A 26,939-nucleotide genomic window follows, 5' to 3' on the forward strand; every position below is an offset into this window, starting at 1 on the left:
GTAAGGTCATCTTTCTATTCCTTCTCTCTGCTTGGCAGCTTCAGGTAGGATGCACAAGCACAGCACTACAAGTGGGAATGGAGAGAAGGGGGACTGCATTTCCAGAATCCATATAATCTGAGTTAAAGATGGATGTCTTAGCTGGATGCTGGAGATCACTTCCTGTTTTGGCACTGTATTATTGTGCAGAGCAGGAAAGTATATAGGAATATATGTCTTAGCCTTCAGTGCTCTGCCATCACTGTGTATATTGTCAAGTTCCCTTCACCTGCTGATCTTTTCTTTCTTTTTCTTTCTTTGTATTCAATTACATGCCTGAAGGCATATATCCATTAGGTTTTACTATTAATATTACTTGTAATAGACTTCATATTTTTGCAAAAATCTGGCACGTAAGCAGAGAAACTTCAGAAAACTGGGCAGATGTCTCTTTTTTCTTACAGGTTTTCAGTCAGTTGTGTTTTCTGGATGTGTATGTTCTGTACCTCAGCTCAGTGGTTCTTTTCCTCTGTTTTCTCCTCTGGTGGAGTAGCAATAGTGACAGGGCAGGAACATTGTGATTTTTTTTTTTCCCTTAAGTTTTGCAGTCAAGTCTGGGGGTTGGTTATTCATAGAAACATAGAAATCTGAACACCCTTCTCAGGAACATTATCTACTGCCTACAACTACCATTTAATGGTGCATCTGATGTTCAGTTGGGAGGATCTTCCTTATAGTAGTCAGAGTTGCCTTCAGAAGGTAGCTTCAGGGGCTTTTGGCTTGGGATACATCTCCAGTGCAAGAAATGAAAACGTGTCATTCTAAATGGATGTTTTTTTGTTCTTTTTCTTTCCCTGTAGCCTCGTCATGTATTCAACATGCTGAAGAAGTATGTGCGTGCTGAGCAGAAAGACAGACAGCACACTCTCAAACACTTTGAACATGTCCGCATGGTAGACCCAAAGAAAGCTGCCCAAATCAGATCTCAGGTAATCCCCGCTGACGGTTAGTGAGGTCGTGTTAGTTCATAACTATTGTGAAATTTCTGTCAACCTACTTTTTATAAAATACCCAACTCCTTTCCATGGACAGCTTTAAATGCGATCAAAACCAATCTGTTTTCCATCAGAAGATTAAGGCAAAGTGATAGAGTAATGTAGGAACGTTTTTTCTTCTGAGAAGAACTGAATACAGGCTTTTTGTCTGTCTGGACCATGAGTCAGTCATGGGCATGTTCTGAGGAGCCTTCCAGAGCATTAATGCTGAGAGCCTTTGTTAGTGCTTTGGTAAATAATACCTCTGGAAAAAACATCAGTATTAGATTTAGCAACAACACATGGTTGTGCTTCTCTCAGCTGAAGTGGCAGAACCAGAAGTGGTGTAGCCATCTGACTGTGACCAACCTTTCTATAGTCACTGCAGAGGCACTTGTAATGTCTATAAATGTGATTACTGTGATGCACTCAGGTTTAATATGTTCTTTTAAAACAGACACTGTCATTCATGCCATTTAACTGCTGAATGTTACTGTAGTCCTCAATGCATATGTTTTGGAACATCTTTTATCTTGTCTTCATAAATCATAGAGGGCAAGAAAGCAGAAAGAAAACACCCAAGATGGAAGATGTAGTTGGCTTTCAAAACAGCAATTAAAATTGGAGTCACAATGGATAAGCTGTAAAAACAGTGTGCCGGAATCTCTGGAATCTGCTGATGTTCCCTCTGTAGGATTCAGTGGCAGGCACTGTTCCAGCCACAGTTTTTGAATTGACTGACATCACTAAAAGAAAAATCAAAACCATGTACCTCCCTGGATGGCAGATTAGATTTTCAAACATCTGTTTCAGCCAAAGGAGTACGTTGAGGTCATGCTGTCTTGAAATTGCTGGAGTGAGAAATGCACACTTCTAAAAATCTTCTGCAGTGACTATTGTCTTTGCCTTATCTTAAGCATCTGTCATGACTTTTATTTTCCAAGTCTCATTGGATTGTTTAATAACAAAAATCAGTGAAATTTTGCAGAGTGCAGGTTGTGTGGCAGCACTAGTGAAGAATAGAAACTGACATATAAATACAAGAAGTGCAGTGTATTGTCTAACATGTCATTGTAGGAATGAGTATTGATATAGCATCTCCTTTGTGTCTAGAATTGGTCAGATAGTTGGGGAAATGTGGCCTGGGAATTCTGTTTGTGAAATGTTTTTCAGTGGAAAATAGAAAAAAATATTTTGATCAATAGCATAAATATTTAGACTTGAAGAAATCATGCTGCTGTTTCATTAAAATTGCTGTCTGCAACTCATTTTACTTGTTAGGCCTAATTATTTTGTCAGTCTTCTAAGTCTTTTAAGATGCACCTCAATTTCTCCTTCTACTGAAGAAAGGTGATACTTGTGAAGAGTACCCTGGGGGAGCACATATCATATGTCATAACTCAACCCATAACAATGTGAGGGTACTTGAGGCAATAGAGCTGTAATCACATGAGGGGATGCAGTAATGCTTCTGGGTGGAAATATTTTTATTTGCATCTGAAATGTTTGCAATTTGTAAATGTTACCTTTTTTTTTCCTTTTTCTTTGGAGAGGTGTTTCTTTTCTCAGTATTTGGATTAGGAAATAAACAAATAAATAAAACCAAGCACCTAAAACATTTTGATGCAGCAATCACTGTGCCTCACTTGGTTTACACATTATGTGAAAACTTATGAGTATGGGCAAATGTAAATGTTGCTGAAAGAACAATGAAGCTGTGGATTTATGCCACAATAGCTGCTTGTGTGCATGTTCTGCCCCACAGCAAATGCAAACCCCTACTTGAAATTACTGCATTTCCATGAGATTTCAGGTGGCTATGGAAGAGCATCTAGAATGGTATTTTTTAGCAGCTGTAGGAGATAAGTGAGTTTTGTAATGGGTCTGACAGTTCTGATACATAGAGCATATTGAAATTTTATACCTGCACAAGTGAAAACGGTCTTGCTTCCTATAATCTGTGAAATTTGTGATAATGTCAAATTATCCATAGTATTCCCCTCCTTCTAATACTTTTGTTTCCATAGGTTATGACACATCTACGCGTGATATATGAACGCATGAACCAGTCTCTCTCCTTCCTCTACAATGTGCCTGCTGTGGCAGAGGAGATCCAGGATGAAGTTGGTATGCAAACTACTAATGTAGAAAAAGACATATTTCTGTGATGAGAAATTACCACCCAAAGCAAAAATACATCATCTCACTTTTCCTATTGATATACTACCTCAGCTGAAAAATAGAAGAGTAAACCCAGCAACATTCTTAAATTTTGAGTTAAATTATAATGAACCCTTGGAAGACAAATCCTGTATAACCCATGCAGTGGCATCATCATACTGCTGTAAATGTCTTCCCTGAAATATGTTAATTGACATTTGGAGCCTTCCATGCTATAGGGATGCAGCAATTGACAATGAAATTTAGGCAAACCCTATCCTTTGGATATTTAGTTTACCTGGTAAGTATTTACATGATACAGACCATTTTGAAATCTCACAGCTAAAAAATTGGTTGCAGAACCAAGCATCTGAGGAAAGTGTAGGTATCAACTTGGCAGTATCGTAGTGGTCATGCATTTTAGTTCTTGGTTAGTTATCAAATTGATATCTCTGCTCCTCCCATTTGTTCCAGCATACAAGCTGGACTATGGATGAATCCAGTAACAACAGACCTATGTTTGCCTCTTCCGTGAGAGCTGTAATGGCAGATAGCTGTGAGGGAGAATGGCCTTTTCTTCCATCCAGATTCCTGCCCTTGGCTGTGGCATTGCTGCAGCACAGAGATCTCCAGTACAGCACTCACACTTTGCCTTTTGCTGCTACTGCAGCAAAGCAACTGCACTCAGTTTTGGACATCACGTTGCTAATGTTTATCTTTAAGAAAAATAACACATGGTTAAATGTAAAGGTCAGAGATGGGACAGTCATTTTTGCAGCAGCTTTTTTTACAGGTTCTGGCAGTAAGTGGCAGTTAATGTATTAATTTAACTAGTAACCGGGTTCAGCTGAATAAAGAAGTCATCATGATTTATTAAATAAATAGTACCAATATCCAACTGGGATGGACAAAAACTCTCTAACAGTTTAAAGTTAGAAAGTGTATGTTTATTGCGACGCCGGGCAGCCTGCAGGATAGCTCCCAAATACACACTGCACCTCTCAAATGATTACAGAGTCTTTTATCCACACAACTATTGAATACCCAAAATACAAATACATATTCATAATTTAGTACATCCCAATCCTTGCTTTGTGTGCTAATCATTCCAAAGGCTATTAAGCATGCGTAGTTTGTTCATTGAAATGGGTCGGTGGTCCCTTTCATGGGGAGGGGTCCCAAAATGAGGAAGTAAATGAAGTCTTCCTCATTCTGACCTTTCTACCTTTTCAATGCAAATATGATGAATGAACTGTTGGTAGAACTCCCATTCCCTGTCTTCAATTGGTTTCAGAACAGAGGAGGCCCACAATTGTCTTATGTTCCTAAATGCTATTTGTCAGTTTCTATATTCTTCATTATAAACCCAGCTAACTAAACATTGTGTTGACAAGCAATCAATTATTAGTTAACTACTAGCTCTTCATCAAGGCCTACTCCTTTATTTTAATTAACTCTAGTAAGGCTTATCTCTAACTAAAATCTTAGCTCCTCTAAAATCTCTAAATTCCTTAAAGTTTATGTTTCAATCAATTTCTTCAAAACACGAGGGATGGAGGCATGCCACTGCAGTAAGGATTAGGATGCATTTAAGACACAGGGAGGGATGGACAGGGAATAGTGGTGGATTAATTTGCCCAAAGTATGAGTTATGACGGAGATAACTCAAGCTTCTGCTTGAGAGGGCTGGAGATGAGATCAAGAAATAGTGGAAGGGATTGGGAGGCAGCCAAAACTGGTTAGTAATTGTCCTTAACTGTCCATAACTGGTTAGTAATTGTCCTTAACTGTGTGTTTCTATGCTCCACAATTATAAGGCACAATCAACACTCTCAGTCTGTGGATGTAGAGTCATTCAGGGAGGAACAACATCTTATTGATAATTTGAAAGTATATAATTTCTGTGGAAAGATGTCTGTACTGTGAGGTCTTTTAGATGCTCAGTTAGTTTTCTTTTTGCACTGCTATCATTCCCTTGGGGTTTTTGCTTCAAATTTCAATTTATTCTATTCTTGGTAATGTTAATGCTTGTTGCTGAGGACATTCCTGTAAATTTTTTTCTCCTTTCTATGTACTGAAGTGGAACAAGAATTTCAGAATCTTTGGAGTGGCATGAGACCAAAAGTCTAGTAACTGCTGAGTGGTTTACAAGGATCTGACTCCTAATCTCAAATGTAATACTAATTTTTAGGGGCAAAAAAGAACCTAAAATTAGTAAGGTGTTATTTCCTAATAAGTTGAGAGCAGCTAAGAAATCACAAAGAAAATGTTTGTTGCAGTCTCTTGAAAAGTTTTTCCTTACCTTGATTTTTTTCATTTTGTGGTTTAGGCTGGGCTAAAAACTATTCAATGCATTGCAAAGTTTAAAGCAATTAAAACAAAGTTCTCATAATTGGGCGTTACTAAGCAGCACAAATTAAACTACTATCTTTTCTGGGTAAAATATCAGATCTAGATAAAATAGTTTTCCATAATGCAATGTCTTTCAGTATCAATGTTTTTCTTGTTGATAATATTGTCTGTATACTTTGTTTTACATGTTGGTTTTAATGAAAGTTTGTGGAGCTCATTCCCATGTGTTCAAGAAGACAGTATCCTAGCTTTGAGCCTTCTAGCTCTGATCAGCCTGTATCAAATTATCTTCTGAAATTACTGAATTTCTTAGTCTCTGTACTCTTCTTAAACCCATGGAAAAGGACATCTATTACAGTTGCAAAATCTGTGGAGAAGTAAACTTCTAATAAAACTTCACTTTGTAACATTCCCAAGAAATATTGCAACTCTCATTAAAAAGACAGATGTTTGATTAAATACCTTTTGTTGGAACCATTGACTTAGAAATTCTGAGTCAGTATAAAATTTAAAAAAAATGAGGTAAGAACATCTCACACAGAGTGTCTGACTAATAAATTACATATAAGGAGACATGGTTGAAAATGGTTTTATTTAATTTTCTTTCTCAATTATAGTTTTAGTTTCTAGTTCCACTCTGCTGTAGAGTTCTTAATGAAAAGTTTTTACCTTGAGGAATGGTTAATCTTTACTTTAGATAACTGAGCTCTGACAAAGGTAGTTTTTCCCTGAATCAAACAAGTAGCTCTATAAGCAGCAATACAAATGAGACCTAGTTTGCTATGAATTTGTCCCATGGGTCTAATTCTTCTTACATAAAATGTTGTTCTGTTTTTCACTCAATTTTTCCTATTGCTAAAAATATTATGACCTATTTTTGCACAGTTAATCAGATAAATCACAGTATAACTGTTGGACATTTAGAGTTTCCTTAAAATACAGACTATGTTTTAAGTTTCTACCTTAAAAGGCAGGCTTACAGCCATTTTTTTAATGTGCAAAATCCAAAATAAAAAATCCAGCTTCTATGCTTAAAACAGGCTTTTATACCTTTTAAGAGCAGCCTTTTCTTTTTATTTTCTTAAGTCCAGCAAAGATGATGGTAGGAATTTAGGGTAAAATTTAACAGATTTATAGTCCTTCCCTGCAGGTGTCCATCACCAGCTGATGTCCACTGGCTTTAACCATGGGTGTCATAGAAGCATAGATAGTTGGAAGACTCACAGCACTCCAGAGGGTAGAAAACAGCTCTTAAATTAAGTGAGGGCTTTCATCCTAAGCATCTGGCCAATGTGTAATGTGCAAATGCCCCATAAGGGTTTCAGGCACTGTAATGTAGCAGCAAATTCCAGATGTGTGAGGAAGGATATTGCTGGCTGTCTCTTGTTCATTTCGAGGCAAAGGAAAAGGAGCCAGTCTGCGAGTTGCAGAAAGAGGTCACCTGACCATGGTTGTTCTGACAAAGCTTGGAAAGAATAAGCAGGTCATTTGGATAGGAGACTGGTATTCTGGCTGCAAATGATTTCTCAAGGGACAGTGAGGCAAATGTGCTAAAAAACAGGTCGCTCTTGGCAATTGATGTAGTTCTTGGTGATAAATGGAGTTTCTTATGAGCAGGAATATGCCCCATGAATCAGAGCGTGGCACAAAAGGAAATCTGAGCAGATTATTTGCCTGTCTAGATATTTGTACTCACCTTTTTCCTCTGATAAATCTCATATACTATTTAACATGTATGGAAACCCAGAAAAAGCAATAGTAGGCCTTAAGAGAAATCAGCAGTTCCTTTGAGCACGTCCTGCTTTAAATCTTTATTTGATTAGATTGCTTATCCATCTATGTAAAAGGCAATTTATTGCTGAGAGTGGCACAGCAGGCATAGCTTCTGAATCAGAAACTACGTCAGAGCTTTGTGCATCAGTCATGTGGGTTGGCAGTGATCTGAATTTTTAATTCTGTGTTTGCTACTTGTTTCCAAATTGATGTCCTCAGCTTCAACTTTTCTAGCCCACCACTGAGGAAATATTAAGCACTGTAGTAATACCACAGCAGTATTGTACCTAAGCTCAGAAGCATTCAGTTATGAGCTTATTATTCAGTAATGAGTTTATTATTCTGTCCCACTCTGCCTGTCCTGTTCTTCTGCAGCATTTTCTGAATGCCACACACACATTACTTGCCTAGAAGAGAAGGCAAACCCAGGCTGACCCCAAATCAGTGCCTGCTTTCAGATATATATAGTGTGCTGTGGGTCAGGTGCTATTTTAAACATTAGTGTGCTCCAACTTAGAATGACAAAATTTAAAACAAGAGACATTTGCCTCTTGACATTTGCCTTGCAAGTTCCTTTGAAGATTTTTGTAAGTGTTTTTAGAAGCAGCTGCAGACTCAAGAAGTCTGAAGACTTCCTTTCTTTTAACACTTCCTCTTTAGTCATCAGGCCCAATACTTATCTGAGTGGAGGGCAAATCTAGCGCTACCTCATCTGGTTCTGGTTTTTCAGCATTCGTTAGACTAATTTTTGATTCTTTGTTTCTAGCTTGTAATTTTGACCTGTAGTCAATCCACAGCCTTTCTGCATTTCTTGCCATGAACTGAATGAGGATACTGTTTCAAATCATTCTGTGGTATCCTTCTTAAGAGGTTTAATAGTGTTAGTTTCTTGCTGCAGGCTGACAGTTCAAAACCACAGCCAGAGTGGTCTGGGGACTGATACTGCAAAAGCAAAATATGCTCTTGGAGGCTTTGCAAAAGCAAATTCTTTGTCTTGTTTGGTGCTATTCCTCCTGTGATTGTTTTCTTGATCCTCTCCATTAAAATGCTGTTTTGAATATGTAACTAGTAATGTCTGTCAGACGGCAATGGGACTTCTCAGTGTCTTTTTTTTCTGTAACTCTTCCTTGTCGTTCTGTTTTAAAATTTTTCTGATGGGATGAATTCCACCTTCAAAAATGTTATAGATGTTGAAGCAATACTTAGGATTTCTGAACCTTTATTTGAAGCTGGGTTATGCTGTCAAGGTATCAGAATAGTAAAGGGTAGCTGACTTACACTGACTGTGTCAAAAGTTTGTTTAAAGGTTTACAAGAGTATTGTAATGGGATCATACAGAATGGTGTAGTTCATATCAAGTAAGAACAATAATTATCTCAAAAAAAACCTCATTTTGAGTGTGTTAGACTAGAAAATTCTTGAAATTCATTTCTGTTTGTGGATGTGGCAGCTCTAGGTTGCTTAATAGGAACCAGTTCTAGTCTTCCTCTAAAACTAGAGGCAAAAATACTGGTAGCATCTGATTGATGCTATAATGTCATGCATCAGAGTGCTTATAATGCCTTTTTTTTTTTCTGGTAAAGTAAAACAGTGTTGTTGAGGCATGGGTAAATGAATTAGCACTCCACAATTTATCTGCACTGAGACAGACCATGTTCAGTGAACTGGCATAGAGAAAAATAATGAATAGTCACCAGTGGTGCTCATCATCAGGGCAGTTGCATTTTGCACTAGTTGATGAATGTGCTTCATCCAGACAATGTAAATAGAGTGAGTATTTGCAGTAGTTGCAAAAACACACAGCTGGGGAAAGTTGGACAATTTCTGTTCAGTTTTTTACTTTCTGCCATTCTGGAGATCAATGGAATTGTTATTTTTAAATTGCCCCAGGCACTTGGCTAGTACTGTGTAGGGGGTGTTCAATATTGGATACAAAGAAACATCATCTCTGCCAAAGCAGAAGTATTGAATTTACACCCTCATCTCTTTAAAGCTAGCACATTTTTCTGTGACAGCAAGTATTCCGTTGAGATTTGTTGATATCTACACCACAGAGAAACTTCTCAGCAAACTTGAAACAGTTTGTGGAAGTAGGACAATAGTATGTAGATCTTTCCAAAGGTTCTGTAAAACCTGACTTCTTGTTTTAAATAGCCTGTTTGGTGTCTCTGGGCTGTACCATACAGGCCCATGTTCCTGCCCTTCTGCTTTGTGCCCATAAGTGTAATGCAACTGGAACAAGCAGTCAAAAGCAGCCTTCAGAGAATGTGTATTTGCACAGGTATGCTGAAGTGACTTCCAGCACTAACTATGCCTGTGCTTTCTCCCCATAATTGATTTGACATATTTATGTGTATCCAGTAACCTCAGCTTTCCACAAAAAATTTGAATTTTCTGTGAAGTGGTTACTTACCTTTAATATTCTCCCTTGAAGGCCTATAGCATTCAGTCAAAAAGATGGTTTGTTAGGATTCTAGCAAAATATATGTTGTTGCATCAGTGGTTAAAAATAGCAGAGTCCTTCCACAAAAGCAAATGAATTCTGTGTTAAACTTTCCACAGCAACATTGATATAGATTTTGTATGCTTAAATATTGACATATGGCCCAGGTGGAGTGCCTGATGAGCAGTTAAGACCTTTTCCACCCAAGGACATTGGTTTTTAAAGCATTTGACTAATTCATATATATATATATATACACACACACTGTGAAGCTTTTTTTTTTTTCCCAAGTGTTTTTTTCTTTAATCATCACAAGCCTATGGTCTTTACTTAGCTATCCGTTTTGCCACTTTGTTATCTCTATAAAATATTCTTACAATTATTTAAATACCATAAATAATAAGATGCCATTTGTTGGAGCAAGGTGATGTATGACATTTATGTAGGGAATCAGCCAATGTCACAGAAGCACAGAATGCCTGAGGTTGGACAGAACCTCTGGAGGACTGAGGACATCTATTCTATTCCTTCTGCTAAAGCAAGGCCACCCAGAGCCAATTGCCAGTGTTTGGTCACCCTCACAGTGAAAAAGCCTTTTTAAGAGACTCAGCTCTGTCTGCTAGTAAGATATGTCCTTTGCTTCAGTGTAGTCCCTCTCTCTTCAGGAGAGAGGGAAAAAAATCTGGAAATAAATCCAACATTTTCTTCCTCTAAGCATCTCCATTCTTTGTCAAGATTATTTAACTGTCAAAGAAAATTAGGTGGAGAATTGTAGATGATTAAAATAGATATAAATGCACATCACTGACACTGATGTTCTGAAGTGCTTTCATTAGCAATGTACTATATCCTCCCCATCTTTTCTAGCTAAATGGGCTATTGTGTGCTATCATGGGCACTAATGTTCTCCAGAAAAGACAAGAATCCTGATTTTTGTGTGCACAAGCCGCCTTTCCATCTCATAAATATTGTGAACATGACTTCAGTCAGTAAAAGAGCCAGCTTCCTCCAGGGTGCACAGATACTGGGAAAAGGATAAATGACTTCAGGTGGCTTTGGATTGAGGTGGCTTTTTCTTAAGGAAAATATATGGGACATCTTGTTTTCCAGTTCAGAAATATAGTCAGATTAAAAAGTTAATAGAAGTGACTAAGTTTATTAAGATAATATTTTCCTTTGCTTTGAATAATGCTGTTCTGTTTCACTTGCACCTTGAAACAATCTGGTCTCATGATCCACGTATTAGAACTGAAAACTGATAATAATCATGGACCTGTAAATTATCAACTAAGTAATTTTTAAATTTTCTGAGCATCTTCTATTTTGGTGAATATTTAAATCTTTCACTCTAAATAATTAATCTATTTGCAGGAGCTGATGGTGAGAGCACTCTGCCCTGCATTGATAGATCCTTCATGAAGACCTTATTCTGTGACCTTTCCATTACTTTAGCCTGAAGTATTTTTTCATAGACACTTCTCTTTTAATAGAAAGTTGCCAACCCCACTACAGAGTTCATGATCATGAGACCACTCTGGGCTCACAGTGGCAACAGGTTGAGGCTGAGACAGTGTCCACTTAACAACTTCCTTTGATACTCCTCTGGAAAAATCTACAATTACCTTGTTCACAATGGAAAAAAATGCATTAAACTTTGAATAATTTCCAATTATTGCTTGTATTCTTTCCTATTTTTTCTTATTTTATTGGATACATGTGGATTTGATCAGGATTTTCTTCTTAATCACCAGTCATTCTCTGGTGGCATGAATACAATAGACTGAGAAATTCTGTCTTGGAGAGCCTTGTTTTTGCAAGTAGTAGGGTTACAATTATATGAAAATGTTGTATTTAAAGGAGTGTGTATATTATTTTAAATCTGTATACTGGATATATTTGATTTTAAAAAGCATTAAATCTTAAAGCTACAGATTAAATCTTATAGCTACAGATTTGCTCATAAATATCTAAATGAATTGATTTCCTGTTCTTTTGTGTTTTCAGTGAAAAGTCTAAAGCCAAGCACTCTGTTTTGAGATTATGCAGATAAAGCATGTGGTGTTACCAACATGTTCTTTTTAAAGCCTGAACCAACATGTTCTTTTTAAAGACTTTTTTTAAAATCTGCTTTTAGTCTTATGAAGCAGAATGGCTTCTCAGCCTTTCTCATTAGTATTTCCTGATAATTGCTTCTAGTGTTATGCTTTAATGAGCTCATATGTTAGTTCATCACGTACCAAATTTAAAATGTCATTGTTTTGGGTTTTTTTTTGGATAGATAACCAAAGCCTGAAAACATCTTTCAGTTGTCCAGCTTTCAGATGTGATCTGAGAGCAGGTGACTTTCAAATGCATAGCTCCAGTCAGAGAGGAGGCTCTGGCTTTATAAAATGTTGCCTGCATACAGAAATGTCATTATACTAAGCTATTGGAGATTTTTTTGATACTCTGAATACATGTGTAATTTTTTTCATAAATATGTCATCTTACATCAAGTTCATTATGTCAATGTCCACAAGTATTGAAGCAGCCCAAAATTGTGGGAATTTCAAAATCTTCTGCTTCATTTGTGCTGTTGAATGATGGATTTTCTTTTCCTAGTTAACATGTTTTGGAACCACAGTTGTGTCATTCTGTGTGATTCACTCTAAGATCAGATTCCCAGTAGGAGGTCTTGGACTGTGAAAGAAACAAAGGAATCATCCCAATTCTTACCTGCTGGCAAATTGTAAGTCTCCATTGGCAACCAGTTACAGACTGGTTATATTAGCACAAGGTAATATAGTTTTATATATAATATGTTACAGAGCTAGTGTGTCAGTCTCTGGAATTGATATCCAAAGGGATTTAAACACTAAAGTCTGAACTGGATCACTGTAGGCAGGTATCCTGAGGGGGATAGCAAAATAAGCCTCTAATGCCAATGATGTACTAAATTTTGTTTGAAGCATAGCTTGCTTTCCAGAAGTGCAGAGGGAAAATTTGCAGCTGTTTGTTATGGCCAAGAGTATCTGTGGTGTTCTTTGGCAAGTTGTTACTGTTGGGATAAAAAAGGAAAAAATTACAGAGGATATGTGATTTTACAGAATGGCTGGGTTGATGGAGATGTTGCAGTAATGTTCTGTCAGTTCCCAAGTACATGAGATTACAAATGATCTTTCATCAATGCAGCTTCCTCCTGCCTGTGATTCTCATATACCCAACTTCACTGAAAAATGCGTTTTTCTAAATAGTGATGCCTGGGCAGGGTTCCAGTTCTTGCTCTGTTCTGCTTCCTCCTTTTAGATCATGCATATGAAAAACAGCATAAAAGGCATCAGAACTGGCCTCATCCCACTTCATAGATATACTTGGTAAATTTAATAAATGCATCTCTTTAGATTACTCTGGCAACCTAGGATATATCTGGCTATCAAACGCTAAAACTGCAGTTAATAAATAGGCAAAATACTTATTATCTGGAGCAAGCACTGCACAATTCAGTTCTGTAAATTTGGAGTTAAATTTAAAAATATCTCTTTTGACCAAGGGTAGCAACTGCAGATGCCTATTTCGGGTGTACCTAGAAACAGAGGCCAGACGAAGTTAAAATGATAAAAGCAGATATATATATATATATATATATATATATATATATATATATATATATAATGAAGGGCCTTCAGGAACATTAAGGGCAGATGAAGCCTCCTCAAGGGGCTGCACCCAAAATGGATGATGGTCACGAGTTTTTCAGACAGATATAAGTTTGGTCTATTAGCATATCAGGTGTTAATCCTCCAATTACAGATTCAGGTAATGAAGTCATATTCCCTCAGTTTGCTCCCCTCTCCCCCGATTCACTTTTTTTTATACTTTTTGGGGCCTGAGGCAGATGGTGTCCTTGGATCTCAGGCCTAGAAGGATTGCTTTGACCAAAATATGAAGAGAATTAACTAACACTCTATATACACTAATGCAGTACAGGATATGAAAAATACAAAAGTCAAAGTCTTACAGCATCAGTGCAACAAGTTAATGTTCAGTTTTTTTATTTTTTTATGGCTTATTGAGTGCTTCCAAGATGACACATCAAAAGTTGTTTGTGGTATTCACAATCTGACCTTGAGAAGTGTTTGTAGAAAATGATAGGTAATTGACTTTTTTCAAGTGTCAGAAAGTGGTAGTTTTAGGTCCTACTCCAGTTTTAAATTGTATTGTGTATTGTAAGTTTGGCAAGTAAATATAATTACTTTTATCAGTAAATAAGACCAACAAATAATTTATAAATAAAGTAGATAATTTATTCTCAGAAAATTAGACAATAAAATTCTGTAGCAATATTTCATATAAATGTTTTTTACCGAGTAGTTTCACTTATAAGCTTTATCAGGTACTTAAGAGGGAAAGGTACTTGGCTTTTTCTACTTTACACAAGCCTGAGCAGGAGTAATTATTGCTGATTCATCTGACTGTAATATCAGTGATGATTTGTCTGGCTGTTTATTTGTTTTAATTTAGACTCTTCAGCCTATTTTAAAGCACTTGATGTTACGTAAATTCGGAATTTACCGTGGACTTAAATTTAAACTTGGAGAGTTTGTCACAGTGCCTTCTGTGGATCAGGATGATGATATACAATGTATGTTCTGGATTATGGTATAATTCCCATTCAAATTTTTCCCCAAGTATTTTTTAATATTTTTTTGTCTACCTTCATACTCGATTGTTTCCATGTCTTACTTGTAGAGGACCTGTCTAATTTAACCAAATTGAATGAGGAGGGGATGAGAGGAAGGGAAAGAGACAACAGAAAATGGCAAAAAGGCATGTTGTGAAAGGGAAGAGCAGGATCTTTAATCTGTTAAATAACTCAGAGATGACACAAGCTTCAATGCTTCACTGCTTTGAAGTGAGGAGGAAATGCAGTTATTAATCAGATGACTGGCTGTTAAATACAAAAAAAATTATTAACGTGCACTTGGCTATAGCCATATGTTGAGATTTAATTTTAGTTAATAGATAGTTTGTGTAGTTGTCAGATAACTATGGGTCTGTAATACTTATTAAGTTTCTGTCACTGAAGGCAAAGGGTGTCATACCAGGCTTCTAGGAAAATTAGACAAAATTTCAGACCATGAGTTTCATAGCAGGCTGATTAAGTGGTGTGAAAATTGTTGTGAAGCTTTGCTCAGAGTGCTCAGTAATTGCATTGCCATGTACAAAACTAAATTTGCATTGAAGTCCTTCCCTAAGGAAAAGACACTAAGGTCATTTTGAAATCAGTCATTACTTGGTGGTAAGTGTTTTCCTGAATTGGATTACCCAAGCTTTAAAGACTCTTCTGTACCAGAAAACCTGTGATTTACCTGCACAAGGACAATGTCTCTGTATATTAGTTGAACATCTTTGGGGGTTTTAATGATATAAGACAAAATGTCTACAAGGTAGATATAACTGAAACGTTATTCCATGTACCAGCTGACAGGAGGAAACTCACTTGGGTTGTTTTTATGATGTGATTCAGGAAACAGCAAAATCTACATGTGCTGAAATAGAAGGAGCAAGAAATGGGAAAGAAATTGAAGTGCTAAAGTTGTGATTTTTTTTTTAATTTAGTAGAAGCATGCTCTTTTTAGCATGGTTCTAATTATTGCAGCTATTCTCAAGTTCAAATATGTATTTTTTCTAAAGTTAGGTTTTCTTTTTTGTCTAAAGTTAGGTTTTCTTTTTTTTTTTTCTGAATTTAGGTTTTCTTAGCCATCAAGGTGTTGTCTAAGGCTATGGGATGCTTATTCTCTTATTAACTTCTAGAAAAAATATTTTAGGTCAACTGTTTCATGATACTTTAATGTTCATTTTCTGAGAATTTGAAAAGGGCAAACTCTTTTCAACTTATTGATCAAGGTTTTCATACACATAGGAAATTTCTGAAATGTGGAGGGTTTTGGCTGCTATTTGCTCTTACCTAGTGGTGGTATTTCTGAAGGACAGGAAATAAGAACTATGAAATGCTTTTTTCCATGGTTCTTGCTCTTTCTGTCTCCCTTTAGCCATGAGGCAGAGACACATTGCACTGAAAGAATTTCCAGACAAAAAGACCTGTGGCATAATTTCACAGGCTGTCGAGGAGGTGAGAAGAAAACTTAGATCTGGTGGTGTGGTCACATTTCTCTGTCAGTATGGATCTGAGCACTGAAGGTTGGGCTTATTTCCAGTATTTCACAGGAATGATCTACCATATCACTCCTCTTTCATCATCCTCAAAGCATGCAGGCAACAAAGGCACTTCTCCACCCTCCAGCAGGCAGTTCACTTTCAATAACATTCTCATCAGTCTCTCTACATTATATTTGATTTGTACTATACAAATGAATTAGTTCAGCACTGAATACCACAGAACTGTGTTTTGTAGCTTGATAATGTTATAATTACAACTTGTGGCAGTATGCAACATCATGATCATACAGTGTTTGATTCAGCAAAACACCTAAAAATAACAAAATACTTGAAATTCAGTTGGAGCTTCCCTCTTTGTGGTAAGGCACAGGAGATCTAGTTTTCATATTTACCAGTTTGGGAGAGTTTTGATTCATACAGTTGACAAGATACAGACACTCAAAGTCGGTTCCAACCTGACTGCATTACATCAGTGCAACTGCTTTAGAAGATAACATTGAATTAGCCCATAAAGTAAGCATACAATTGAAGGCTGGAGTTAAACATGTTACCTCTTGCCACATGTGCTGTAATAAATTATTGTGTTGGTGTTCTTAGTGAATCCTAATTGTGACATACATGTGCATGTGCATGTGCATGATTTAAGCTGCCTTCAGACTGGGTTAAGGCAGTATGTGTGCCAGTACAAATGAAGCTGTTGGTGTGACTCAATTGCTCTGAAATTTCTGTTGTTAAGAAGAATAGGGAGGTTGCTGACACTTACTAGTTTTGTCATTTTGAAAGCACATGCTCAAAAGCAAGTAACTTTGGGAAAAACACATGTTCAGTTCACACTGAATGGCCACTGATGATAAGTGAGGCAATAAGACTCTGCATTTGTATGACTTAATTTGAGCTGATTCCAAGCCCATCTCTGTTAGATCAAATATATATTCTACTTTGTAAATGGCATCTTACAAAGGAAGTGTGATGTTGGGTCAAAACTATGGCATATAATTTGGTGGTATTTTAACTAGTCCAAATTAGAGGTGTTTTGGGTACACTTCATTTCTAATCTGGTTTAAGAAGTTGTTTCCTAGAACTCCACAATTACAATTGCCAATTTTAAGGCTGCTTTTCAACTAAATTCAATAGTTTTGGCACATAACAGTGATTGCAGAGCTTTTCATCTAGTAAGTAGGCTCCTTGAAAACACAATAAACAAATGTTAAAATTATTTTTGGAAATTTTAAACAAACCATGAACGAAATAAAAATTATGGTTTGAAAGATAGCTAGTGGGTTGTGGGCACTCCAGGACAGCAAGAGAAGCTGTTCCATATGAAATTCTTGTCATTATAGCTGTGCCAATTAAGGGCTGGGAAGTATGTCCCAGAGTTCAACATTGGAAAAAATGTTGTGTGACAGTAAAATTAGATAAGGTTTTAACATAACATGGGTTTTGCCACTTCAAGACTCCATCAACTTTGTTGGGATTTGTCAGGATATTTTTTCTAGCGCAGTGCTATTTGCAAAGATTTGCAAATAGAACTGTGGTCTTGGGGCATTGTAGACAAATAGCTTTTAGCAATACAGTATCTACCAGAAGATTCTGTAGTAAATTTTATTTCTTCAGTTTTTTCTTTGCTTTTGGCTCCATTTGCCTCTTTGTGGGATAAGAGAATAGTCTTGAAAGTAGTTTGGAGTGGTATTGCACTTTTATCTAGTTCCCCAAACATATTTCACTTCAATTTTTCTAGATGATGTTATTGAGGAGTATTGACCCATGAGGAGGCATGCAGTGAGTCCAAGAATTAGTGAAACTTGCTTAGATGTTATGAGAAGTTCAAGAAGCGTCTTATTAAAATACTAGAAGTGAGCCTGTCTCCCATCCTGAGAAAGAAAACGTTTAGGTGCCTGAAGGAGAATTTTGAGTGTCTGGAGGAAAAGCAGCAATTGTGTGCCCTCACACCAAATTCAGACCTAGTGGGAGGTCTGAGGTACCAACTGGGTGTGGTCTTTTCCTAAGGTCATGGTTGCTTTTGAGCACATGCTCTCAGAGAGACAGAAAGATTTGCCATCCTCTTTATATTTCTCAATGGCCAGGCTTAGCAGAATGCTACAAGGAGATAATAAGCCAAGTAAAAATCATTTATTATAGAAAAATTCTCAGAGTGTTTTTGTCCTGTTGGTTTGATGTGAGATGAAATTTTGAGGAGCAACCTAGGATCTATTTTCAGCACCTAATGATAAGATATTCATAGTACAAATAAAACCCCTGAAACTGTCTTGAATGCACATCCTAGCCTCTAGCTGTGTCTGTACTCCCTGCTTATTTAGGGATTTGTCTTTTGCACAGTGGGGGAATTGAGTTGGCAGCTGCAGATGGAGGAAGTACTGTGTCAATGAATAGATGTATGGCTTTCCATTAGCGTAACTGATGGTTCAAGTAGCCATTGATACTTGGAACAAAATCAGCCCTGAAAAATTGATCTTGGACTTTGCCAGTAGTATCAATAACTGGAAATCCTAAAGCAAACTTTTTTTAGCAGTTTAACGATTGAAGCAATTGTTTGTGAATCATTTACTCAATGCAGACACAGCTGCCTCAGTGTGATGGATTCCAGCAGTTTCTATGCCAGGCACTTCCAATTTCTCACTGTCATTCAGTGTCTGATTCATCCTGTCAGATGGGCTTGACTCATGTGGCCATTGTTTCCCTGCTTGTAAAATGGATGTGATCATAATCTGCTGGTTGTAATATCTGTCTGCTTCACTTGAGCTATTGTGCAGGTCCTCTCCATGCTGTACACCACAGCTGAGTGGAAAACAATGGAGCTGGCAACGATGTGCTCCCACTTGGGCAGCCTTGAGAGAGACTGTGTGTGATCATTCCCAGCCCCAGAAATTTGGGTATAATCATGGTATCATGATGGGAGCTTGGAACCCCTCTCTGTCAGCCTGGCAGGCCCAGCCCTGCCTGCACCGTGGCCTCTTCTGAGTTCTGTAGCAGTCCTGGTGCTGCTCCTCCAGTGCCAGAGCTCAGGTCCTTCTTTCTCCTCTGTGCACCATTTGTCCCTTTCCAAGGGCAGAAACTGTCTGCAGGTGACACTGGGTGTGTTGGCAGCAGAGCATGGACAGGAGTTGTACAGGACAGGCACTGCCCACGGCAAAGGAGTGGCTGGGGCACAGCTCCTCCAGCACCATCCCCTGCCACTGCTGCCTGAGCTCCAGGTCTCTACAGTTGCCCCACAGCATCCTCTGGGGATGGGGAGAACAGTGGGAACAAGGGGAGCTGTGCCCCAAAACCATTCCAATGCCCAGGTTTTGAAAGGTCTGTGTTCACAAATTTGCTAAGTACTGTAACCCTCTCTCGTGTGGTCCATGATGATATGGTAGTAGTGTTCTCAGCTGCAGTCATCTGTGGCACCCTGCAAGGTACATAGACACCAGACTCCTCCCTCAGGCCACTAAAATCCAGCTCTTTTTTGTAAAGTATTTTCATCCATATCTAATGAAAATTAACATGTCATGTGATAATGTCTGCTCAGAATATCAAGGTGCTTCACTTGTCTCTTCTGATGAAAGGATGTGGTTTAATTTGAAAAAAGAGTAGTGTAAGTGCAGTTTGGAGACAAAATCAGATTTAACTTCTATGCTAAAGATTTAGTAGGTGTCATAAAATAGTACTGGTTTCAGTAAAATGAACATGAAAAGAAAAACAATTCAGTGCGATTGACATAAGCTTTCTGTACTGTCCTAGTAAGTCATTTTAATGGGCAAATTAAATCACAGAATTAAATTTTGTATTCACATTAGTCTTACCATCTGCTCAAGTAATTACTGTTTAAACTGGAAAATTTATTTTAAAAGATTATTTTGTAAGATTCAGAACCCGTGTTTGCCCCAGAGCTGAGGTTGCAACATTCTTTTTATTTTTGATGTCCTGAATTCAGTATTATGTGAATAGGGTAGCAGAGAATTTTGTCAGCTATCTCAAGGTGGCTTTTGGGAGATGAATTACGGAGCAGAGCCCTACTGCATCATTGATAGAGGCACTGAAGCAGTGGCACCTCTAAAGCTCATGAGGTGGTAAGGGTCCTTTCTGAGGGTGCTGCATGCTTACATTGTACTTCTGTGGTATGAAGCTTCATGGTGTAAAGCTGGGAGAAACATAACATCCAATAGATTTTGCTGAGGTTTTCTAAAACTGTGGTGTGCATAGAAACTTAGATGCCCTTCATCACTGATATTACTAGGAAATGAGTGAGCCCCTATGGAGTGGCATAAAGGGTTTAGCAGCAGAGTGGTGATTCATGTCCCTGGCTTGCTACATGGTAGAGATGTGGGTGTGAAGTAGTGACAGGGCGTTCTTAATGAAGTGCAGAGAAGACAGTCCTAATAAAAGCTGTTGTATCATCAGCTGCCATGTGTGTTCTCATGTGGTCACTTGCACTCTACTACAGTCTCCTATTATGAACTATTTAGCTCTGTGGCACTTGCTTGCTATTGGTGCCTTATTAGCAATTATTGGTCTGCATTGCAATTTCTTGCTTGAATGTGCTCTTGTGCAGCAGGTTCCTTCAAAATACTTGCAAATAGTATGTTTTTCCTACAAAAAGAGATGTCAGTGAAGCAGGAGGGATCAAGAATGGAATTGTAGAATAGTTTTGGTAGGAAGGGACCTTTAAAGGTCATCTAGTCCAGCCCTCTCTGCAATGAGCAAGGACATCTTCAACTAGATCAGCTTGGTCAGAGCTTTGTCCAGCCTGGCCTTGAATGATGCCAGGTACAGGGCATCTACCACCAAACTCCTTGTAAAAAATTTCTTTCTTATATCTTACATAAATTTACTCTCCTTCAGTTAAAAGCCATCACCCGATGTCCTATTGCTAAAGGCCCTGATAACAAGTTTGGCCCTTCTTTCTTATAGGCCCCCTCTAAATATTGAAAGGCCACAGTAAGGACTTCTAGGACCTTTTCTCTTCTTCAGGCTGAACAGCCCCAGGTATCTCAGCCTGTCTTCATAGCAGAGGTACTTCAGCCTTCTGATCAACTCCGTGGCCCTCTGGACTCACTCCAACAAGTCCATGTCTTTTCTGTGCTGAGAGTAGAGGAACTTTGATGTGAGAAGGGAGTAGGAATAATGAAGCACACGCAACCTCTGAGCTTATTTTTAACATGGGGTTGAAAAGTTTGTCCTATACACCTGATCAAACTGAAAAGTGCTTTGATTGTTCTCACCTTGCTTCAAGAAAAAAACTCCACAGCATAGATAATACTGTGTAGCTTTAGGTGCTGGTAGCTTGTAAAATAATTTGCCTGCTGCTGCTACTATTACTGCTACTACTACTACTACTAAATGTCTACTACTGCTTTTTAACAAAGAACTACTTCAGTGTTATGATGAAGTTATATATGTTAAAAAAAATCAAATGTTTCTTCAGATTTGATGTGTTATAGTAAACCCAATTTAATACGGTTGTGGAGATTTAGGATTTAAGAGCTGTGATGAGCTTTGCCAGTGAGCATTTAAGAGGAAGGAGAAATTACAAAGGCATTCCTTCCTGTGGATCTCTCACCAGTTGACTTACAGCAGCATGTTGAGTTGAAGGGCATTGTTTTGTGCTTCCTTTCAAAGTGGTTGGGAAGAGCCAAGGAATGTATATAGCACAGACCTATGATCTGTTATGTGGTGGAAATGTGGGTAGGAAACAGTACAAAGCAATTGTGGTTGATGTTTCAAAAAAATGCCTTAGCTGCAGTGCTTATTGTGGGGTTTTGACTATTCCAAGCCTTAATGTTTTTATTTATTGTAGGAAAACAATCTCACAACAGTGAAATCTTACTTGAGTAGCATTGAAAACAGGTCCTTAGATATGCTGGCTCTTTCAGATAGTTTCTGCATTGAAATTTCCTTGCAGATGAATTACTTCAGAAAGAACAAAACTACTCTGATGATGTTTTGGCCAACATGATCAGCGAACCCAGAATCAGCTATGGAAATGATGCTCTTATGCCTTCATTGACGGAAACGAAGACTACAGTTGAACTTCTTCCAGTGGATGGAGACTTCAGCCTAGATGACCTTCAGCCATGGCATCCCTTTGGAGTTGATTCTGTTCCAGCCAATACTGAAAATGAAGGTAATTACAATGGGGAGAAACCACAGAACTTTCTGAGCTGAGCTTTGTGGTTTTTGTTCATATAATTCCTTGAAAATTAATATATTTCTTATAAGTGAGTGTAAGTGGGATAGAGGTTCTGAAATGTACATTTGGAACTGGTCTGCTGTGTCAGTTGTGTCTCTTTGATGGAATAGAAAGTCCTGACTAAAATCTGTCATTTAGACACACAATAAATTTCAGAGTTGAGCTTACTTGCCTTCAGAAGCAAACCATAATAAAGTCTAGAAGATTATGAGTAACAGTCTTACAAGATACGTGACAATGACTGAAGGGAGATAGATAAGTTGTTAGATTTGTGCCATGATGAAATGAGTGTTTTATTTAAGGTAGAGCTTTTTATTTGCTAGCGTGAAAATTATTACAGTTCCAGCATAATCCGAGCAGACAGATAATGTTATTTCACTCCCTACACCAGTTGTTTGGAATGTACTGCAGAAATGTTCCTACATGCACATCAGTACAACTTGGCTAGTGAAAATGTTTTTCCTGAGGAGTATTATATATTGTTCATGGACTACTTCAATGAAGTGACTGCATGCTACTTGAATAATCCATGTAGAATCTGGAATTGGTAGCTCACTTAGGTGCTGGAGCCAATAAATCAGAAACCTGAGGGACTTCGGTCATGTCATTCAAGTTCCTCCTCTTGACTTTGTTTTCCTTTCTTCAACTGCTCTGTTACTAGTGCTAAGTTAATCACATCAGTAAAAGTTTGATACTGCAAAGCCACAGTACATACAGAGCCTGGAACTGCAGAAGTCTTCTCAGGCAAATCTGTGATTTGTAGCTGAACTGCACAGACATTAATATTCTCCACAAGTCTTTTGAAACCACTGGCTTAGGTTGTACCTGCTCTCAGAAAGAGTTCTGAGATCATCCTTACGCAGTTAGTCACATTCCAGCAGGGTGTGTGAGTGACTGTGAGCAATTGGGTGTGTGGGGCATGGACTTGCTAGGTCTGGTGTTGGTGCCAGATGAAATCAGTGGAATCAGATATAGATTTTCAATCGAATTTTGTCCCATGGAGTCAGAGAAGCCTAGCATCAGGCAAAAGAAAAGACCTGCACAAAGGTCAGTGAGGCAGATACTTAGCAGAATTGAGAGGAAGAGGAGAGGCTGGTCAGGAATAGGGCTAAAATCAGAGTACCAGTCAGTCAGCACTGCAAGTTAGGGACAAAGTAAAAGAGCAGAGTCAGAGCAAACTCAACAGACCCCCTGGCAGAAGAACCAGAAGGCAGGAGATTGTGACAAGGACTCCAGCTGTGTCTGAAGGGCACTTACAGCCAAGTGGCATGCCAGGCAGTGAGAGCAGCTGGCTGGAACACGTCAGGCACTGGCAAGGGGTACAGATGGTTCACAGGCTGGCAGGCTGAACCTCATTTTCCTGGGGAAGGAGCTGCAGCTTGCTCTAACCCTAGCACATGTATCAAGGCTGTCTGCCAGGAGCAGTCACAGTCTAGCTCATGTCTGTCCTGCAGGAATTTTCAATTGCAGCTCTTGCTCCATTTTTTTCCGTAGCTGAGGTATCCGAGGCATCAGTTTCTATAACTGTTGCCTGCTTTCATAAAACATGGTGGGGATTAATTGTTTTTGATGTCTTTCTTCCTAGCTTCCAAAATATATTGATTTCAGTCACCAGGTTTAGAAGTTATTAGGTAGACGTGCACCCTCAGACATACCCATAGTTTAATCACACAAGTGTATTTTTCCTTCAGAAACCTGTCTAAGCTCAGGATCTAATTATGAAAGGTACTTCAAAGTGACACTGAATTCCCACAGGCAACTATACTGAGCATGGTTCTCCTTTTAAAATGTATGGCAGCAAATAAGAAATAAAACTCTCCTGCCTGGAATACCATTCTTAATTATTAGGCCTGTTTGTTTTAATGCAGTATATGGTTTGTTGCAGCACTTATTCTTTCATGTCTCCAAGTTGTTGGGGTTTAGTTTTGGTTTTTTATACCAGGATTGTATTGTATTTGTCATGAACTTATTGCAACAGTCAGTTCAGTTAGGCCAACCATTATAATTGTTCAAGTATGTACAGTTAGAAGTGGAAATAATTTGGTGATTTAAACCTCTTCAAGTCTTTCCTGTTTCCCCTTATAATTCTCTGTCCTCTAGCCAAACCACAACGTTCTTAATGTGATCATGCCAAGAATACCTTCTTTCTTTAGAGACCATTTCTATACCTTTGTCCATAGCAACAAAGAGGAATTTCACAGCTTTGTTTTTTTCCTTTGTGTTTGTCTCCCACCTCGTTGTTCCAGAACCCCAGGACTGACTGTGCCATTTGTCTTCACTTCCCATGCCTGTTTTCTTCTTTGACAGTGGTCTTACTTTAGGCTTTGTCTACCTTGCTTCCAAAAGTATGTTTCTGTCTTCTTATAAAATGGTTTGGAAGTAGCAAAAAGTTAATAACAATTGACATACTATTCTCCTCCTTTTTTTCTCCCTCTGATGAACTGATGAAGTTAAAATATCACACCCCTTCCCCCTAACATTTGTTGTTACTATTAGCTCCCATGCCTGTTTCCTTCCATGGCCATGATCTAATCTCAGGTTTCACCCAGAGATATTAATAATGTATTGGATCAGTATGTTGCCATGTAATCTTAAAGTTTCATAATTCCATTTGAAATTTCCCCAATGTAAACTGCATGTATTTAAGAACAGGTTTTATGCAAATATTTTATTTTCCTAGAACTGCTTTTACTGACTAGTAAGTGAAAAATAGTCTAAAAATAAATAGACTTTGAAAGTCTAGCATAACTCAGTATTTTCTGCAAGTATATTCTCATTTGTTTTCCCCTGAAGTAGTGTCCCTGGAAATGTTGACAGGAGTTAATCTGAAGCAGCATGTATTATATACTGTATAGATGTCCAGCATGCTGCGACACAAATTAGGTTAACAAAGAAAACACTTTCTGAGAATTGTACAGAGGGACCATGAAAAATATCAGGAAATTGTACTTCAGCAATGCAAAATGCATCTTCAGAGGTGACCCCCAACAAACCCCCAACAGCTGTGAAGCTCTGACACTGCCAAGCCCTCTGGTCATTTTGCCAGTGACTAACTGGGTTTCGTGGCTTACCCTTTGTGTTTTAGCTTGCAGGTTACAGGGAGCCTTAATGTCTATATCTACTATTTATCTAAAGTGAGATTCCTGTAAATGTACTGTGTTATCCTTATGATTTGTTCAGTTACTCCCTTCAACAAGGTTCTTGATAGGTGAACATCATATACCACTCCTCTCCTGCTGGTCTGTACCAGTTTTTGATGTACTTTTACTTTTGAAAAGAGAAGTAAACATGTTCTCTCTTCCTCTTCTGAGATGTATTAGTATTAGGTAAAGGTGGGAATGTGTGGCCTCCATGTAGCCTGAGTAGTCAGTGTAAATAAACAATGTATCATGAGTTTAGTTTCATGAGTCTCTTTGGACAATGCATTTTCAGTCTTATTTCTGTGCACATGGAAGTATATTCTAGAGAAATACAATTCTGGAGCTTCAAAATGAATGCACTTTATATAATAACATACAGTACATATTTGAGTTTTGATTATTGATAAATGTTGTAGTAGCTTTAAATTTCTCCCCTCTTCATTAGCTGTTGTGATGATGTGGTCTGGTGAGGTGTAGCGGTTTGACCATGGGCCAAACGCCAGTGCACTCACAGAAATCATCTATTCATCTTCCTCTGCTATAACTGAGCAGAGGAGGAGAAAAAAAAATAGTTAAAATAAAGCTCATGGGATTGAGATAAGCTTTAGGAGAAGAGACTTTAGGGCAAGACAGGCTTAAAACTTCAAAAGGCATAAAGAAAACTTTATTAAAAGTAGTAAAAGAAGAATGGTAAGAGCTAAAATAAACCTTTAGAACACCTTTTCTCCCCCCAGCCCTTCTTTCCTTCCCACTGACAATGCAAAGAGACTTGGGATTCTCAGTCAGTTTATCACTTCTAAAAAGAATCTTTCTTCAGTTCACTCTGGGAGAGGAGTCTCCCCTGCCATGGAGTCCTTCCCACAGGAAACAGCTCCCTGTGAACTCTTCCAACATGGTTCCTATTTTCACAGCTAACGGTCCGCCTGGAAAAACCCTGTTTGCATCGTGAAATCCCTCCTGTGTCTTGCAGTCTTCCCACAACTGCTTTTGTGGGCCATTTCAGCTTACAGGATACAGTTTTTAAGGATGAACTGTTCTAGTATAAGACCAAAGGGTCTTCTTTTTCTATCTCTGAAAGCAAAAGTTCTCTCTGTCTCTCTACTCAAGTCAGTCAGATCATAACTTTTCAACATCTACATTCTCCAGTTCTCATGGGCTGCGGGTGAACACTACATCCCCCCATACGCTTCATGAATTACTGGGAAACAGTTTGTTGTATTACAATCCTCATCATTGCTTACAGAAGATTTTCAGCTCCGATGCTCGGAGCATTTCCTTCTTCCTTCTGAACCGACTGGATATCGCTGTGTTGTTCTTCTCACATGTCCCCACTTTCCCTTTGCTCCGACTCGGGAGAAGATTGGTGTCCATAAGTTCATCTGTTCTTAAGTGGAGTTCTACAAAGCTGAAAGGTAGATCTTAACCAGGCTCCACAAATCGGGGGAAATGCTCATTGTGCATCATGTGATCTCCCTGGCAGCGCACAAGCCGCACTGGCTGTCGGCTCCACTCCACAGGATGCTGAAAAAAGAAAAGCTGCCACGATGGTGGCGGCCACGTGGCTCGGCGGTGCTGGGATGGCCCCCCCAGCGGGATCTTGGTGGCCGGACTGTGCTGGGGCCGACAGGATCTCAGCAGCCGTGCCAGGGTCCCACCAGCCCCCCACCAGCCACCTTTCCAAAAGCAGGAAAAAGAAGAGAACTTCCCTG

General features: G+C 38.4%; 1 protein-coding gene across 4 annotated transcripts in view; it reads left to right on the forward strand.

Annotated features, from left to right (window-relative positions):
* Positions 1-26,939, forward strand: part of APP (amyloid beta precursor protein) — a 181,325-nt gene that overhangs the window by 129,173 nt on the left and 25,213 nt on the right. For all 4 annotated transcript variants that reach the window (XM_053933841.1, XM_053933859.1, XM_053933838.1 and 1 more), the window contains 3 exons: positions 840-968; positions 3,041-3,140; positions 21,803-22,024. In XM_053933841.1, the coding sequence (XP_053789816.1) occupies positions 840-968; positions 3,041-3,140; positions 21,803-22,024 (451 nt within the window). The remainder of the gene's footprint in view (positions 1-839; positions 969-3,040; positions 3,141-21,802; positions 22,025-26,939) is intronic.

Source organism: Vidua chalybeata, chromosome 2 (assembly GCF_026979565.1).
Source record: "Vidua chalybeata isolate OUT-0048 chromosome 2, bVidCha1 merged haplotype, whole genome shotgun sequence".
NCBI classification, from domain to species: domain Eukaryota; kingdom Metazoa; phylum Chordata; class Aves; order Passeriformes; family Viduidae; genus Vidua; species Vidua chalybeata.